This window comes from Carassius auratus, chromosome 45 (genome assembly GCF_003368295.1).
Source record: "Carassius auratus strain Wakin chromosome 45, ASM336829v1, whole genome shotgun sequence".
Classification (NCBI taxonomy): domain Eukaryota; kingdom Metazoa; phylum Chordata; class Actinopteri; order Cypriniformes; family Cyprinidae; genus Carassius; species Carassius auratus.
The window spans coordinates 4,203,058-4,222,361 of NC_039287.1; the positions used below are offsets into that span (position 1 = coordinate 4,203,058).

The following is a 19,304-nucleotide window of genomic DNA, read 5'->3' on the forward strand; positions in this document are numbered from 1 at the left end:
GTTCACTTACATTTTAATAGTAACGCTGTTGTCTTGGAAACCGTTTGAAACCATTTGGGCTGCTCTGATACGCTGGGCAGAGTGTTACTAAAGTGTTCGGTGGAAACACAGTAGAGCGATGTAGTAAAAGAACATGAGAGTTTTCATCTGTCCGTGCTACAGAAATCTGGTGGGATGGTGATGTGGTGAATTGATAGGAGGATGATGGTGGTTTTTCCTGGTTCCTCAAACCTTTGGTTGACTGATGATCTTATAATTCTACTGATGATCGGGACCATCATACTACCTCATCAACCAATGACTGCAGCAAACAAACACATTTGGTGTAGTGTCACTTTAGACTGCTTATTGTTCTTGCATAAAAATCACTTGGCACATGTAACTTGCATTATAATACTTTTTTCCTTTGCCGTATGTTTGAAGTGGCCCAAAAACCTAGTTACACACTGTGTGAGATTGCACATTGCAATATATAACAAAGAATCAAGTCAATGGCATTTATTTAAAAAATTGTGACAATTTGCAGCAAATTATGTCACACATTGGTGTTAGTTATACAGTAGTTGTTCTAATTTCTTAATTTTCAAATGTTAAACCACAAAGCTGTTATTTTGACAGAAAACCAGAACACACACTTCTCTCTGTGTGTGTGTGTGTGTGTGTGTGTGTGTGTGTGTGTGTTTCCTAGTTTCCTATTAGCCTTTGCCTGCATGTTAACTTTACCCAGGATAAATGCTGTTTGATTAAGAAGTATGCAGTCAAATAGCAGACACTCTCAAATCTTTTTACGTTACACTTATTACATGCACAGTACACATTAGATGCCTAACTCAAGGTCACTGATGATAGTTCTTCACACCTGTGGTTGCTCACCCCAGATCACCAAGCCCCACACCACTATGATTAATATGTTGTAAACTGTATTCGTAGAAACCTCAAACTGTTTGAAGGGTAGTGTAATTTTTTATTTTTATATTAGCCTATAGTTGTACGACCCACTGTAAATCTTATGCAAAGCGGAGCTGGAATTGTGGTGTCACTGAAAATAAATAACTACCATGTAGAACTCAGATTGTAGAGGAAACTACTCGAAAAATACTGCTGCATTTTGATGTCATTGTTGTTTTTTCCTCAAGCTCTTAAATTGAATGATTATTTCTGCTCTGCTTTCTCTGTTGCTGCTACTAGCTTGGCTCAAAAGTGCACTGCAGCTGTCTCGGCCAAACTATATTGGAAAGTGACAGCAGAGCTGGCCCAGGATCTGTGCTTTTTATTTGGTTTTGGGTTTTTTGGTCTGTCCCCTGTTGTCCTATGAAACACATTTTTAGCAGCACAGATGTGGAGCAGACGCAGGCCTCTGCAAGGCTCTGATAACGGTATGAAAGCGACGTGATGTCAGAGTCTCGGTCTGTAATTAAGAAATAAGAAGAATCAAAAGAAAATGGCTGCTGGTTTTTCTGTTTCCTCTTTAATGGAACCGTTCAATCAAAAAAAAGTATGCATTGTGTCATTCCAGACCAATATGTGTTCTTTCTTCTGTGGAATAGAACTGCCCCCTTAAATATCATATTTGGAATATTCTGTGTAATAATTGGTGTGTCCATTAGGTCGTGTCTGCTGTTGATCACGGATTGTCCTTCTCTCGTCCAAGAGGAAATGGATCTCATCAGCGCCCTCTCTCGACTGGAGCAGTTTGGCGTGAAGGTTCTTCCCTTACAAGGTAAAGCAGCACTGAGCTGTTACTACTGTTCGAAAATGTGTTCTCCTTCCATTTCCTTCAGGAGATTGGTGCTCAAGCTGACTAAATCAGCTACATCAAATTGACCATTGGAAAACAAGCCCCTGATGTGCCTGTTTGTGTTTGTGTTTGTTTTTATTCTATTTTTTCCTCAAACCAAACAGAAAAAACAGACAAAAGTAAAATGTCAGAACCAGGGCTGGATAATGTATTAGAAATATCTATGATATTTAAAATGCACAAATCTTCAAAAGGTCTGAGTCTTAATAAATCTTAGAATAAAAACAATTTACTAAGGATGCATTAAACTGATCAAAATGCTCCTCTCTTTCTATTTATATAAGAATCCTGAAAAAGAATGTTCATAGTTTCCACAAAAAAAATAAAATAAAATAAATTAAGCAGCAAACTGTTTTATCACTGATGTGTAGGGATGTTTCTTGTGCACCAAATTGGTATAAAATGATTTCTGAAGGATCATGTGATAACTGAAGACTGGCGTAATGATGCTGAAAATTAAACTTTGCCTTCACTGCAGTAAATTACATTTAAAATATATATAAAAAAAAAGAAAACCGATATTTGAAATTTGTATAAAATTAAACTGTCGCTGTTTATACTGTATTTTCTATGAAATAAATGCAGCCTTGGTGAGCAGAAGACAAATATTAAATATCCCCAAATAAGTTCGTTTTTAGGGATTTCCTCTGACCTCTGATCATTTGACCAAACAGCTATCGTTGTTGCAATTAATAACATAGAGTAAAAATGCACTAAAAAAAAAAAAAAATCACAGTTTTGATTTGAGTGAACATCAGGGAGAATTTTTATTTTATTTTCCAATACAGCAGTGAAAAGCAAATAACCACAATATGCATTTATTTTTTACAAAAACAATTATATGCGTGAATGCCACTTGGGTCAAACATTTTGAGCATTATTGCATACATGTTTTGGAAAAAGTGACCTCACCTTTTTTTTTCTTCCACTGCAAGAGGAAGAGGAGTGATTTCTCCCTGGTTCATGCTGTGTAGTACATTGTTGGACTATATACACATAAGCTGAACATATCTAGTTGTTGTACTATGACTTGCAGTTTTTCCTTCTCAGAGTCATACATTTCTAGTTAAAAGCAGTTCTGTTGTGCTCAGCCTAGCTGTTTTAACACAAGAATGTTTCCTGTGTGGAGGCCTCTTAATTAAGACTTGCTTTTTTTATGGTATTACTGACACACTCATCTGTCCTCAAGCTTTTCTTACTCATTTCCATTTTCAGTTTTCTGCTCAATACTCTATTGAGGTTACAAAAGAGATATTCAGAAACACCATAGACTTTATACAAGCATGGACGTAGTGTCTGTGATGTCACCCATAGATTTCTGAAGAGTGTTTTTTAAACTCAAAGTTGGCAGAGCCCACTTTTGCCATCTTGGTAGCATGTCACCGTGCGTCACTCCAGGGCTCGAAAATGGGCTAAAAGGTGGGAGCTGGTTGCTGAAGCCACGCCCACCTAGCTCGATGGCACTGTCACCTCCACACTCCACCTGTCACTCAAGTGACCTCAATTATGCAGAACTTTAAGGCTTTATATAATTTCAACGGATGAGCTATAAAAAAAAAAAAATCACCTTTTCACACTTGTGATGAAGGGTAAAATTTGCTATATAGACCAAAATTATAAAATAATTTTTTGAACCAGACTGTAAACATGCTTTTTTTTCTGCTGTAAGATGGGCATTTTAACATGGGAAGGTCTATGGGATTGACTCCATTTTGCAGCCAGCCTCAAGCGGCCAGGTGATGAATTACAGTTTACGTTACTTCCGTGTTGGCTTCACGAGAGAGAGCGGGAGGTTGCCACTTGGGAAAAAAAAACAATGTTAAGTTCAAGCTTGAGATTTAAAGCTGCCCATCATCTTTTGTTAATCTGTTGTTGTCAGTAAAGTACATTTTTGTGTGGAGACAAAATCAAGATATCACTGATAATACAACACAAGTAAAAAGTGAAGAAAAAGTACACAACCTGTATCTCTAAAAAAAGGAAGGCCTCTTTAGCCCCATGTGTGCTTCTCCCAGTGTCCTTTTGAAGAAGTGAAGAAACTGTTTTATATAGTCAAGGCAAGACCAGGAGCAACTCAACTCTTCTTCCTAAACTTAAGAAGGAAGTCTGAATACATCAAGTGGAAACTCTCCTTGAGCTCATTTGCCACTCATGACCTGAGTGACCTCATGTGCGCCGGTCTTTTTCCTAGCAGGCAAAGTTATAGACTCGACTGTCAGCCAACGAGGAGCTGTAGCCTGCCTCAAAGACTTACTGCTTAATTTAGTCTTCTCATGACTATTAATTTATAATTGCACTTTTCACTTTTCAATTTTACAACTGAAAGTGTGAGCGATAAAGAAAGCAAAAACTAAACTGTAATCACTGATGCTCACGTTCAAGTAAATGCAAACCTCTTGGTGCCACACACACAGATGCGCAGCTGTTTTTGGAAGCATGTTAATGGCTTTGGCAGGTGCTGCTGATGGCTGGCTGGTCTGTGTGTGGTTCAGGTGCTGCCCCTGCGGTGTCTCCTCAGAAGATGGAAGTGTCTGCCCCCACCTCCCGCAGGCCTATATCCCGTGGCCCGCTCTGCCCCCTGCCTACTTCAGACCAGCGTGACCTCCAGCACAGACCACTTCCAGCTCAATATTTTAAACTGTGCTCAGTCAGACAGCTGAGACATGCTTTGTGTCCATCCAATTACCACACATCACAAGCACTTGCCTGTTATGACAGGAAGTAGGGAGAACACATGCAGTGAATTTGGTGTTTTTCATAAATTTTCTTTAGGTTCGATCTTTGTTGTGTTTTAAATGGAATACTAGCTAATGCATACTGCGCAGTATGGACTGTGAGGTATTCTATTTTATAAAATATGCACGGCATTGTTTATTATGCAACAATAAATAAAGAAAGGAAGAAAAATCTGTTTCTTTCAGCATATAGGAAATGGAAGGTCAATTCATGATGTTGTGGTATGAGGAGAGTGGGGTGAGCTGTGCCACTTTTTAACTATGATGTGTGCTATCAACTGAAGTTAAACGAAAGCATCTATAAAATGAATAAAAAAATAGAAAATTGTTCCAGCAACAGAACTTGCCCCACATTAAGGATTAATGTCAAATAGAATTATTGGGGAAAATTAGAGAAAAAGAATACTGATGAATTATATAGCTATTCCCAAAATTTTATTTGCTGCATGTCATCCACATTTTCACAAACCTTTTAGGTAAAAAAAAAAAAAAGGTTTAATATTTTAATACATATTTAAATATAATATTTAAATTTTTTAAGCTTCTATATTTTTTTATTATAGTATTATTTGTAATAATATTCCCTACATTTGTATGCAATTGCTTACGATCAGTATTTTTTGAGCCACAGACACCCCAAAACTTTACTCAAAGTTTCTGACACACTTTACCCCACAAATATAATTTTGTTGAAAACAAATTTCATTCACTTTTCCTCGATATCTGTCACAGGCAGTTTTATATGTGTATGTCTGTCTAAATATGTGGCAATGTTAAAAATAATGTTGTTTGTCAGATATTCTATAGAGGTTACAAAAGGCTTTAGCTCCATGTGGAGACATCTAGTAAAATCAGTCATAAAGTTAAATCTCATGATCTAAAGAGAAGAATCATTCAATGTGGTTTTGTGTAAATATATGGTCATGTGACAAATTCTGCACAAATGACCAAATTAGCAAGCAGCACAGCTTGTATGAAACAGTGGGTCAAATATTGGTTATTCTAGACTGTACATACTGCATTTCTGCTTGGTCTTAACTTTTGCTCCTTGTTTTGTTCTTTTCTCTCATTTCCTCTTTCTCTCTGCAGTGCGTCTGCGGACGGATCGTCTGTCATTGATAAAGGAGTGCATCTCTCAGTGTCCTACTGCGTACAGACAGTCCACTCTCCTCCTCAGCCTGGCCAGACTGCTACGCGTTGCAGGTAAAATCGAATTAAAACTTCCCTCAGCATCAGGCTAGCGGTCCGTTTCTGTATGTCCGTTGCAGAAAAATGCTTAAACTGAAGTATTTCCAGATACAAAGATTCATCAACACTGTCAAAGATAGCCTGCCACAGCAGTTACGATAAAAAATACCCACATCAGTTCTTGGCATCGCTTCAGCCAGTGCTTTGTTTTAGTCGTTAGCCAATGCAGTCCTCGAAAGTTCTAAATATTTTCATGACATTCCAAAATGACAAGACAGTTGTAACTGAAGATGGTGCAGTACAGTGCCTATTTTTCATAGATTAAACAGTGCTAATTTTCCAGTGTGCTTTTTAAGCTGTATTTTAGCTGTATATTATCTACTTGTGAATAAATAAATGAATGTGCATGAGTGAGCAATTGAATGAATAAGTAGAAATTCAATTGAAGTCTGCTTTGCTCAGGGGTTACAGATTAATATTGCATCGGACAGCCCAAAAAGAAATGCATCAGAGATGTGACCTCATGTGAATCAACATGATCAGTTAGTTCTATGAATCAGCATGATGTCAGTAAAGCATAAGAAACTTCTTTCAAAAACATTAACTCCAAACTTTTGAACAGAGGTGACATTTTTATTTATTTGTTTATATTTATTTTAGATTTTTTTTCTATCTTGAGTACAAGGTTGAATGATTTAGCTTTGATTGAAAGCAGCTATCAGTTTTTGTAAAATTGAGAAATATGGAATTATTTACATGGTATTTACCGAAGATATAGACAAATATTCCATTACTTATTATATTACAACAGGTTACATTATCATATTAAAGGGTTAGTTCACCCATATATTAAAATTATGTCATTAATAACTCACCCACCCAAACCCGTAAGACAAGAGCATAGTCCGAGAGCTTCCTGTCACTCCATTTAAACTGTGTGCATGGTATACTGTCCATGTCCAGAAAAGTAATAAAAACATCATCAAAGTAGTCCATGTGACATCAGAGGGTCAGTTAGAATTTTTTGAAGGATCGAAAATAAATTTTAGTCCAGAAATAGCAAAAACTATGACTTTGCTCAGCATTGTCTTCTCTTCCGGGTCTGATGTGAGCGTTTTCACCGCAGTCTAGTGATATCCAGTTTGTGAGCGAATCACTCAATATAACCGGATCTTCTTGAACCAGTTCACCAAATCGAACTGAATCGTTTGAAATGGTTCGCGTCTCCAATAAGCATTAATCCACAAATGACTTAAGCTGTTAACTTTTATAATGTGGCTGACGCTTCCTCTGAGTTCAAACAAACTAATATCCTGGAGTAATTCATTTACTGTGCTGTGAAGAGAGAACTGAAGATGAATGCTGAGCCAGATAATGAACGAACGATTGATTCATTCTCAAGTCAAGATCCGGTTGCATCGGTTTTCGGATCACCAGTAGTGATGGGAAGTTTGGTTCTTTTCCGCAAACCGGTTCTTTTGGACAGTTCGATTCAATAAACCGGTTGAAGAAAACGGTCCGGTTCTTTTGGGCTCAACCTAATGACGTCATCAGAGATGATTGCCCTTGATTCAAGCTTTCGGTTTACCCGCACTCATAACGTTAGCACAGAATCAGTTCAGAATCTATCACCAAAAGAAACAGTTCAGTTCAGATCCGCTGTGTGTCAGTCTGCTTCACTCACACATGCGCAGTTATCATCAGCTCCTCGGTTCTCGAATCGGACGTGTTTGACAGAAACAGTTCTTGACTCGAGACCGAGTCAATCTTTTGTTTGTTATCTGGCTCTGCTCAGTGTTCATCTTCAGTTCTCTCTTCACAGCAGTTCAGTCGGTTTACTGTTTGAGTAAATTAATTATTGGTTAGTTGATATTGGTTTGTTTTAACTCAGAGGGAGTGTCAGCCACATTAAAAAAGTTAACCATTTCAAACGATTCAGTTTTAATTTGGTGAACTGGTTCAAGAAGATCCGGTTACATCCAATGATTCGTTCGCAAACCGGATATCACAAACTGCTTTGTTTTGAACTCTCTCACAACAGACACAGAAGAGAAGACAATGCTGAATAAAGTCGAAGTTTTTGCTATTTTTGGACCAAAATGTATTTTCGATGCTTCAACAAATTCTAACTGACCCTTTGATGTCACATGGACTACTTTGATGTTTTTATTACCTTTCTGGACATGGACAGTATACCATGCATAGACTTTCAATGGAGGGACAGGAAGCTCTCGGACTAAATCTAAAATATCTTCAACTGTGTCCCGAAGAGAAACAGAGGTCTTATGGGTTTGGAACGACATGAGGGTGAGTTATTAATGACATAATTTTGATATTTGGGTGAACTAACCCTTTAACTATCAGATCACAAATCACAACATTGTTGTAGTTTAACTGTTGAATATATCAGAAGTGATATACAGACCCAAAATAGCTTTTTATATAGCATTTTCTAACATATCAAGTTAATTCTCACATCAAAAAGTATGGAGTTGGTGCCTCTGAAAAAGTCAAGGGACACCAAAGTGCTCCCCATTTGTGAAAGTATAGTTGAATGTTCTTTCAAATCGCTTTTGGCCACTTATTTTGTGAGCCAGCATGGATGTCTGTCTTCAGGCGATCAGTTCTTGTGTTGGTTGCAGGGGTAATTGAGGTGACTCCAGAGCTCGGACTCTCTTCTCTTCTGTGGATGTCAGGCAGATCAGTACGCAGGACATCAGAAGCTCTTCTTGTCGTGTATAGTGGAATTGATTAGCTCTCTATGAAGTGACTGGGTGTTCGCTGTGCTAGTGTTTGATGTATTGCCCTCGACTAATGTCCGTAGGGCTGTTTTGTTTGTGAGTGTATGTCAGCGCACTTGTGCCTGTATCTGCACTGGTATAAGAGAAAGGTGAAATGAGGAGAAATGGAAAGCTATGAATACTCCTGGCATATCAAGACTTCCATGTCACTCATAAATCCGTTTGGAATAAGGCCACTTCCCATTGTATCGACCCTTTTGATTTTACTGGTCAATAATCCTATCCATGGGGATCGCAGACATTCACGCACATGTGGATGCTCACTCTCCTGCCTCCTCTTGTATTATTGCCTGTCTGGTCTTTGATGCTCGACACACACTTTAATGAAAAAAAAAACAACCCCTATCACTGTTTTCATCAGGATTCATGGTCTTTTTATATTTTCTTATTTTGGACTGAGATCAGAGACGTGTAAGAGTGCATTCTCTGAGATGTGATTGTGATATTTGTACATTGAAGCAGCCATCCAGGAATTTATCAGAAAAACATTTGAAAGGAAATGAATATACTTTTGAGTAGTAAATGAACGTTTTATGGTGTTTATATTTTTTCATATATGATAGTGATCAGATCCTGACAGAAGAATGTTGAGGAGTTTGAAAGTGAACTTTGAAAAAGTGACGATTTCTTTAAATTCATCTGAACTGAAATGAAATGTGCTGTTGCTGCTGATGATCATAATAGATGGGTTTAAAAGAATAGTTTGTCCCAATATTGAACATTTTCTGAAAATCTGATCATCCTCTGTCCATCCAAGGCTACGTTCACACTGCAGGTTGAAACGACCCAATTCCGATTTTTTTTGCCCCTATGCGACCTGTATCTGATATTTCATGACAGTCTGAACGACACAGATCCGATCTTTTCAAATGGGACCCAGGTCACTTGGGTATGTGGTCCTGAATCCTATACGTATCCGATCTTTTGAAATGCGACCTCCGTCTGAACGGCCAGGCCACATGTATCTGACCCGTACGTCATTGATTCGCTACAAACATCATAATTCTGCGTTGAAGTAGGCGGGAACGAGAAGAGCCACTCACATCAGTATCCCACCACTCCTGGCTGCGACTGTGCACCCACACATTTCTCTGTACCGACGTTGCTAACTCTGCTCCGCAAAACGCCATGGCCAAAAACCTTCTTTTTAATTTTCTTCTTAAAACGAGGAAATTGTAATTGTGCTGGCTCCGTTGGGAAAATAACTTTAATATTGCAAAAAGAGCTCCGCTGTTGACTACACTGTTGTTGACATCCATGTTTAACGTTAGCTACTTCCGCAAACAACGAGTGACATCGTTCACCGTTGAGTACTCTTCTGCGCATCCGGGTCACTTCTGGGTCATTTCACGTTTACACAGGAGATCACAAAAGGTCGCATTTAATTGGAAATGTGAACAGCCTTGCAAAAAAATCAAATTTTTTCAAAAAATCGAAATTGAGCATTAAGCCCTGCAGTGTGAACGTAGCCCAAGATGTAGATGAGTTTGTTTGTTCATCAGAACAGATTTGGTGAAATTTAACATTACAGTACATCACTTGCTCACCAATGGATCATCTGCAGTGAAGTGAAGTGACATACAGCCAAGTGTGGGAACCCATACTTAGTATTCGTGCTCTGCATTAAACCCATTTTAAAGTGCACACACACAGCTGTGAACACACACACACACATACACACACCATGAAAACACACAAGGAGCAGTGGGCAGCCATTTATGCTGCGGCACCCGGGGAGCTGTTAGGGGTTTGGTGCCTTGCTCAAGGGCACCTCAGTCATGGTATTGAGGGTGGAGAGAGCGCTTAAAACATCCACTCCAGTGCATCAGTTAATGTCTTGTGGAGTGAAAAGATGTTTGTTTGTAATGAACAAATTAAAATCAAGGCGTTTAACATCAAACTGTTGTATACAAGTCCATATAATATCCAAAATATTGCTTTCTCAAGTAAAAATGTTCCTTTAAATGTTCCAGAATTTGTCTTGTCTTATAGTTGTGTGATGATTTTGGTGTTGGTTTAGGTGATGATGAGGCCAAGAGAAAGGGTCAGGTGCTCACGCTGCTGGCAGAACAGGCTCTCCGCTGTCAGGACTTCAAGGCCTCCTACATCCACTGCCAGGATCTGATGGCTGCAGGTAAACTGGAACAGATTGACTCTGAAACTCACTTCACTTTCCACTTTGTTTAAATCCAAATCAGAAATGCACTGCAGATTTTCAGCGATCACACTTTTTTTATTATTTAAAATCTTGGATCTTAACAGTTTTGTGTGATCAGCAGACTTAGAAAAGCCATTTCGTTTGCTAGTTTGGCTAGAAGTTGCTCTTTGTGAGTGCAGTCTCTTCAAAATGATTTAAATCATTATCCACAAACCATTAAAAAGACATAGAAATGAATTATTCAATGGTACATCAACCCTACAGCATCGAAATTTGCTTGCAGACTTCTGTTTTTTTCTTAAGTAAAGTTTGAATAACAGAATGTTTTGAATGTGATCAGCAGGGCCATCTTTATCATTCCAGTCTGATGCATCTCTAGTCAGAGCTCAAAGGTGTTTTATGTGTGTGCGCTTGTATGGTGCTTTTCACTCAATGCGCCATCAGATGTTGGAAAGAGACTGGTGTTGTGTGCGTGTGTGTGTGTGCGCGTATATGCTTCAGGCTGGGGTAGATTAATGCAAGCTTGAGAACAGAAGATGTGCTAATCTCTGATTGCTATCGGCAGCAGTCTCACAGCCTCGCTAACATCAGTGTGGAAAATGGGTTAGCCTTTCTCCTGCTTCACTGTGTAATTATTCAGTCACTCATGGAGAATGAGGAACAGAGGGAGAGTGCTAGAGATTAGAAAGATTTACCGAATACACGAGGAAATAAGAGCCATGGATGGAAAAACAAGAATAAAACTGCAACAGATTCTTGAAACTATGCTAGCTGAAACCACGGCACTACAATGGCTAGTGCTGAAGCAAGGGATTGTGGGGTTTGCTGTTTTTGTTGTTTCTGGGCAGATCTATCTGTCTGTCTGTTGTTCTATCATTTGATCTGTCTATTGTTCTGTCTACCATTCTATCTGTCTGTCGTTCTGTCGTTCTATTCATCATTCAATTTATCATTATATTGTTCTCCGTCTGTCTGTCTGTCTATCTATGTCTATCTATCTGTCTGTCTGTATTATTTGTATATCAGCTACTTTTTTTCCATATTCATTGTTCTTCCTTAAACTCAAATTCATATTGTAATTAAATATTCATGAATTAAATTGGAATTTGAAAAGCAATCAGGCCCTGAAAAGTGCTGTCTTTGACACATAAGAAATGCCTGACCTCCTTCTTCAAAGTCAGTTTGAAATCTCCTGTCTCCTGCATATGACTGCTTTCCATAAATTTCCTTTTTTGCTCTCTTTTTCTTACTCTAGGCTATAGTGATGGTTGGAATGTGTGCGCTCAGCTGGGTCAGTGTGAGGCATACTCACAGCTTTCTGCCCGTCAGAAGCTGATGGCGTTCGCGCTCACACACTGTCCTCCCAGCAGCATCCAGAATCTGTTAACGGCTTCCAGTTCCCTTCAAACACAGGTGCCTTTTTGTTCACTTAGATGTCCCTCTAACTATTTTATATGTGTAGAGAGATACTTGCCAGTGTCCATGTAGTGTTTTACCTGTAGGCCTACATGCAATATTTCCAGTTATTAATAAACAGTAATTGACACTTCACGTTAAAAGATAACTCCTGATCTGAGCTGGAATGCTTTGAATAGTTCTTCTATAGAATTTTTGCCAAGTTTCATTTCTTCCTTCGTTTCTGTGTATAGGCATATGTTGTGTTGGACATAGTATGCATAGACAGACTTAAAGCAGAGCTTTTAAGTTTTAGAAATCGTCTCCAACACGCACACTATTACCCCCTAAGCACTTCTTCCAGCTCAAGTCGCCTCTTATCTCCCTCTGTGTTGACTTCTTTGGTGTCAGGCTGCTTTCAGGACAGACCTAAAGTAGATTTACGTATACCAAGATAGTTGCCACATTGAAACCCTCAAAAGAAAATTTATTGAGGGATGGAATAGTAATTTAAATAAGTTTAACTGCCCTGTCAAGTATAAATACTGCCAAAACGATTAAACATTTAAGAGCAAAGAAAATTGAAGAGAGAAAAGGTGTTTTGCTGAAGGGCAGGAGTGGAAAAGTCAATGCTTCGCTCTCTTCTCTTGTCTTAGGTTCTGTACCAGGCTGTAAATTACAAGATTGATCCTTCTCAAGCGCAGAAAACAGGCAGCGAGCTGTCAGAGGTAAAGAACAGCGCTTCTGCATACATCATGTCAGAGATCTTTATTTCAGAGTTTCACTTTGAGGAGCAAAATTTTTTCCAATAATTTTTTGCTAATTATCCAGTTAGAATATTGTGTCATGACTTCTTTAAAATGTTTTTTTTTTTTAAAGCTTGTATGTGCACAGTCAGTGCTTTGGTGTGTCCGTGGAATTTCGCTTTTCAACATATGAAAGAAGTAAAATACATTTAATATATTTTTTTTTTCACTGATTTAACACCTTTTCCCTTTATTTGTTAATTTTAATGGTCATTTAAATGGTGTAATGTGCTGACTAATGAATTCCATAGTATAAATACACACACACACAAAAAAGGACAAAAACAACAACATAAAATGTAAAATTATATATATATAAAAAAAAATTATATAAAAAAAAATCAAGATTATAAACTTTTTTTTATTATTATTTATAATAACATGCACTTATACATCATTCACAATAGGACCATGAACCTGCAATAAGAAAGTAAAAAGGGTCAATTTGGGCTTCATGCTGTCTGTAAGCTTTCTTTAGAAATGTTTACATGAGTGCCAATGTTTCATTCATGTCTATAAAATAGTAAAATCTTCTCCTGGATCGTTATATTATAGTGGACTTTTAAAGCACAAGCTTTGACTGAACTCTGAGTTCTATGCCTCAGTAACAGACTCTCTCTGCATTTTTCATACCGTGTAAATATAGCTTTAGAGCTCAGCTATGTTACTCATAGCAAGCACTGTTTTCACCTCACCATGATAAAAGACACCATAGACATGTTTAAAAATTCATGTGCGCACAAAAATACATTAGCGTAAATGTGTGTGTGTGTGTGTGTGTGTGTGTGTTGTGTATCTGCTAAATGTGCATTTAAAGCTGAATGAAGTATTGATGAGGTCAAATATGTATTTTTGCTTAGTTTTTATGATATTTTTTTAAAAGTTCACCTAGCATTGCGGTAACATCTAAATATTGTTTCAGTTTTTGTCATGTTGCTACAGTGAGCAGGCGGTGATTTGCTCCACTGATGGCGAAGAGCTTTCTCGCTCAGGTGTCAATTTACTTCTCTGTGCCTATGCCTTCATTTATAATGCATGTCGAATTTAGCTCGATGTGATGACTATAGTAGCGCTTTTGTTTGTTTTATAGGATTAAATGGAAATTTCTGTCCCTCCTGGGATTTCCTCCAGTTTCTTTGTGTTTGTATTTTCCCCACTGGGTAACACTTGCCTCGAGTAAATTAGCATACTTGTCACCTTATTGCATCTTGATAACATTTATAGCCTCTGATGGATGATTTATTAATCACATTTAGACCACCACTTTTGGCCATTTTTGCAATTACCATTTTACCCAAGTTTTCATGATTGGACTTGTCTGTGCATAAACAGCAGAGAATAAAGACTCCCCATGTTGATTTTGGTGCATTTAGAAGTTCACTTCTGACAAATATCTGTCAGATCTCAAAGCCTGACTTGTAGCTTTGTTGACTGTTCTAGCCTTAAAATTAACATCAAAATTAATATCAAACATAAACATGAAATCAAAATTGACCCTATTCACTGCCACAGTGTATTGTCCTGAGTGTAATTAATGTCTGAATAAGTAAAAAATTAAGCACAATAAAATAAAATAAATTAACTTGACTTATAACACAACTTATTGATTGTAAATAAATCTATAGTACTTTTTTATTTACCCTTAATTTGAATTCCTGATGTATGAAATTTTATTTGTTGATATGTGGCATTAATATGACCTTGTTCTCTTGCAGTTTCTGCATTAAAAAACAAAAACAAAACACAAACGCATGCGCACACTCACACAAAACCTCCAGCCATCTATATTGTTTATAAATGGATATAAAAATAAATAAAATAAACTGAAATTTTATATTATGTAGCATAATAAAATAAAAAAAAATAATATGAAGTATAATTTTTATACAGCAGGAAAAGTATTATCAAATGTCAATATAAAATGTATTTACTGATATATATGCCATTGATATTACATGTATGAAAAAAAAATTTGGGGGGTGATATTGTGCAGTAAGTCACTGCGTCATGGTTTTTATCTGTCAGGTCTGTTCCCTTTTGTTTATAATACACTTTTCGCAAAAGCACTTTTGGTTTACACTAGTTTTACCGAAAATACTGTCTTGAAACCCCTAGTGAGAAAATCAAACAGTCTCTACAGAAAGAAAGCAAATCCTACTGTATTTATGTTGTTTACTGTCGTTCAGCTAGAGCCGCTGTAATTTGATCAATACGGCTCATGTGTAACCTTTCTTGGCTGCCCATAGCAGACCGGAGCTGCTGTTCCTGGATCAATTAACCCCGCAGACCTGCTGCACAGAACCACAGCCCGCACTCTAGAGGTCCTGACCAACACCACCACGACCACCAGAGCCGTGCTGACCGCCGTCAGCGACTCCCATTGGTGGAGGGAGTCCCTCAGCTTACTTCGCCCACTGCACGTAAGTCACATTTAACTTCAGCCTGAAAGGTTTTGTCCGCCGCTCTCTGAAGTGTAACCGCGTGCCTCTCTCCATTATGTATCTCAGTTCTCTTCAAAACACAGCTGCCGGGAACAGGTTGGACAAACCTCATCAGTAAGACTCGTCTGCACATTTTTTTGGCAGATTTTGTTAGGCCATTAAAACCTGGCATGACTGAATGAACTTCTCCCCGGCAGACGTCTGCGTGTCTCTTTGTTGAAGCGGTTTGTTTTTTTGAGTTCCTGTTTCTATAAAATTCGCCCGAGTCCTTCCTGTGAAATGGTCGATGACAAGCTGAAGCTTGTGCATTTCTAATGCCCTTCCATATTGACTGTCTCTCAAGGCCAGAATCAAAAACTCCCCCTGTCCTTGGCAGAAGGCTCTGGCGCCTTATGAACGTTTTTGAGCGCGGCTGAAACATTAATGGGTCCTGCATGCATGTCTGTGAATGTTTTATGAATATTCTATGAATGTTTAATGAATGTTTATCTCCTCTCAGGGACAAGCTGTGGATAGAAGCCATACTGGTTCAGCCAATCAGAACACAGATCTGGAAAGGCAGGGGTGCAGTCCTTTCTATGAGGAGCTGTTCAATGATCCATACGTCAGCACGGTAAATTTCACTAGATCTCCATCCTTCTGGCTCTCATCTGTTGGTGTTTTTCCTACAGCTTTATTTTTTCCACTTTCAGTGAATACCATCAAGCTATTCTTTACATGTAGTTGTCATATGGCTTCAGAAGACTTGGGATATAGCATAATAAATCTTGTAGACCACATTTATGTTTACTTGTATGGTATCATTTTGCTGTTTGACTTTCCTAGTGTTCCCAGGATTTATGGTTGAGGTTTTTGTTCACTCTTTCTTCACGTTTCAGGAATGTGCATGCACAAGTTCTACTTCCAAAAAGCAGAAAAGCAGAATTTGAAAGCTTAAATGTCCTACAGACCCCAAAACCTTGATTGTAGATTGTATTGGCTCACAATAATACATAACAAAAGTCTTCTGTATCAGTGCAACAGCTGCTTCTATTGCCAATTATTCAGGTGATGACTCGTGATAAAGTTATAAATATAACATTCAACTTTGTTGAGTTTAAAATTCAGTTGACAGGTATTGGCTTCTGTCATGTAATATATGTATATTTTAGGTCGAATTTCAAAGCTTTATGCAAAAAATGTCGGAAAAAATAAGCCAAAAGCAAAGTGTAATATTCCCTGTTCTCTATAAATTTTTCAGTCCGAGGATGTGTATTCATCATACAACTACAACCCTCAAGAAGACTTTGCTGAAGTTTTACTACGGACTGGCAAACTGGCTGAAACCAACAGCGAGGGACAGAATCTCTTTCCTGCAACTGAAGGTAGTGCTCCTCATATGCAGTACACAAATATTTGCATTTAAAATCAACTCTAATCATGGTGACTGGTGACCTCAACCGTCCTATTTAAGTGTCTGCCATCAGTATCTAATCACCCTCTTGTTAGCTGCAGTGTCCTTGCTAGGAATGCTGTAATCCTTTGCCCCGGGGCAGATTCTCAGGTAGCAGCGATTCCTTCGCCTGGCCTCTTGTCTCCCTGATGTATCACCACTAGCTGGCTACATGTCTGGAAGAATAGCATCATATTGATTAATTAATGTGTACTCACCACAAGCAGACAGCAGTAAATAATGCGCACCCTCCCGATACAAGCGAGATAACGGCTAGTCAAAATATCAAGGCCTTTTGCGTCAAGATGGATGAGGCAAATGAGAAAATCAATGCGGACTGATGGGAGGGGTGCAGGAACTTTGGTGGAAGAATGTAAATAGCAATCCTCCCTTTACCGCTCTTTTAATTCCTTCAGTGTCACTGTCGTTCAGTTGCGCACGGCAGACATAAAGTCACCTTCGTGTGAGAGAACGTGAGATGAAAGGAAAGTGCTTGTGTCGGGCTGATAACGCTAAATTAATGACCTGCACATTAAAACGTATGCTGAATACACTTCCTCTTATAAGAAGAGTCATGGTTCTTTGCTCTTGTTTTAGGTATTGCACTCATGTCCTCTCTAATCTCGGTGCTTATGTGTGAAGCGCTTAAAGGTTATGAATTAAGGATGCGTCCCACTGCTGATATGGTCATCACGCTTCTGACTATGCAACAGTGCTATTTTTATAAATAAAAAAACTTTATCCTTGCAGGATGGAATAAATATATCAATAAAATATATATTTTAAATACTAAAATATTTGTATATAAAAAATTAGAAAAATATTAATGATTATAAATTGTTGTTGATTTATGCTGGATAAAATAATCTCTAAATTAAATTTCATTATTTTATATATTTCATTATTTTCATTATATTTCATCATATTTGTATTCATTACATTATACAATATAGATTTACTAAATATCATAAACAAACTAAATATGTATTTTAAAATTTCATTGTATATTTATTAGGGCTGTCAAACGATTAAAATGTTTTATTTATTTAATTACACAGTGTGACAATTAATTCATTGAATTAATTGCATGTTAATTGTACTTCAAATTTGGCTGAGAAATTACCCACAAAAGATAGTTTAAAGCCATTATTGTGTCACATGAAAAAAGCATGAAATAAATATTACAAAAAGCTTCAGAAATGTGTGTGTGTGTGTGTATATATATATATATATATATATTTTTTTTTTTTTTTAATAATATAGATTTTCAGATTTTAAAGTGTGTAAAAGTTTTTGTTTGTTTTATGAAATTATATCGTAAATAAAGAAACTAAAATTGCCAGTAGTTGGCAGTAATAATTTCATGAATAATTTGAGTCATTCATTCACTCTGTTCATTTAAACAGCTGATTCATTTTGGAATGTAGTTAATGGGTCTCTTTATGTAGTTAATGGGTCATTGAATAATTGGATCACACTATTCATTCAAAACGCCTTCAGGAATTGTGTGTTGCTTGGAGATGCACAGTTATGATGTGGCTGTAATATTTTGTTTAAAATATAACACAATATTAAGTTATTTATTGCACTGCTCTATAAAATCAGTATCACATTGTACTCTGTTTATTCAGGACTAAAACAGCATGTGATCATGTGATATTGCTTAACTATATCTCATACAGGGTTTTTTTCCCCCCAATTTCTTACATTTTAGGGGCATATGACTTCATTCTATATGTTACATCACGCAGTGAGTTTTTGCATTGCATCATGTTCATCAGCAATCCACTACAGGTGTGTTGGACTTGAAGTGGTGCTGTGCAGACTGATCGGTGTATGATTTCAAAGTTCAGCAAGAACTATAGAGATCAGACGGCTCTGTATGCTTTCGAATAGCTTTTCAATTCTGATCAGTCTGCGCAATATTGCTTCAAGTCCAACACACTTTATGAATTAATTGCATAAAAAAAAAAATATATTATTACTAATGAGATTGAGTTAAATCAATAACCCTAATATTTAAATAGAAAATATGTAATAATTTTATATTTCATAATTTTTATTTAATATATATATATATATATATATATATATATATATATATATATATATATATATATATATATATATATATATATATATATATATATATAATACATTAATTTATTCCATCCTGTCAGCATCAGTCATGTGTATAGATTGGAAGTTTATAATGTGCATATTTAAAGTGTCGTTCACACACACATACACACTCTAGAACAGAACAGAACACAAGTCTTTAGCTATAATGACAACCACCATATCTGATCATCAGCACCCTGTGTCTTTGTGTGAAGCCAAACCTCTCTAGTTTTCAATGTTAAAGGGACTTTGAGGAAGGATGTGTTAAAAGAAGCTGTCAAACAGCTGAGAACACTTAAACTGTTACTGTTAGGAACACTCCCACCTTTGTTATTTCCACACGTGCAAGACTCCCTCAGCTCCAGCTGTTTTTGATAACAGTCTTTCCAAGGATTGCTTGACGTGCAAAATGCCTTTGATACCATCACA

At 37.3% G+C, this 19,304-nt stretch overlaps 1 protein-coding gene across 1 annotated transcript in view; it reads left to right on the forward strand.

Annotated features, from left to right (window-relative positions):
* Positions 1–19,304, forward strand: part of LOC113062977 (neuroblastoma-amplified sequence-like) — a 125,055-nt gene that overhangs the window by 47,314 nt on the left and 58,437 nt on the right. Inside the window, 8 exon segments of the mRNA XM_026233094.1 lie at positions 1,608–1,720; positions 5,623–5,736; positions 10,543–10,656; positions 11,936–12,093; positions 12,732–12,803; positions 15,128–15,301; positions 15,822–15,935; positions 16,563–16,686. Coding sequence (XP_026088879.1) covers positions 1,608–1,720; positions 5,623–5,736; positions 10,543–10,656; positions 11,936–12,093; positions 12,732–12,803; positions 15,128–15,301; positions 15,822–15,935; positions 16,563–16,686 — 983 coding nt within the window.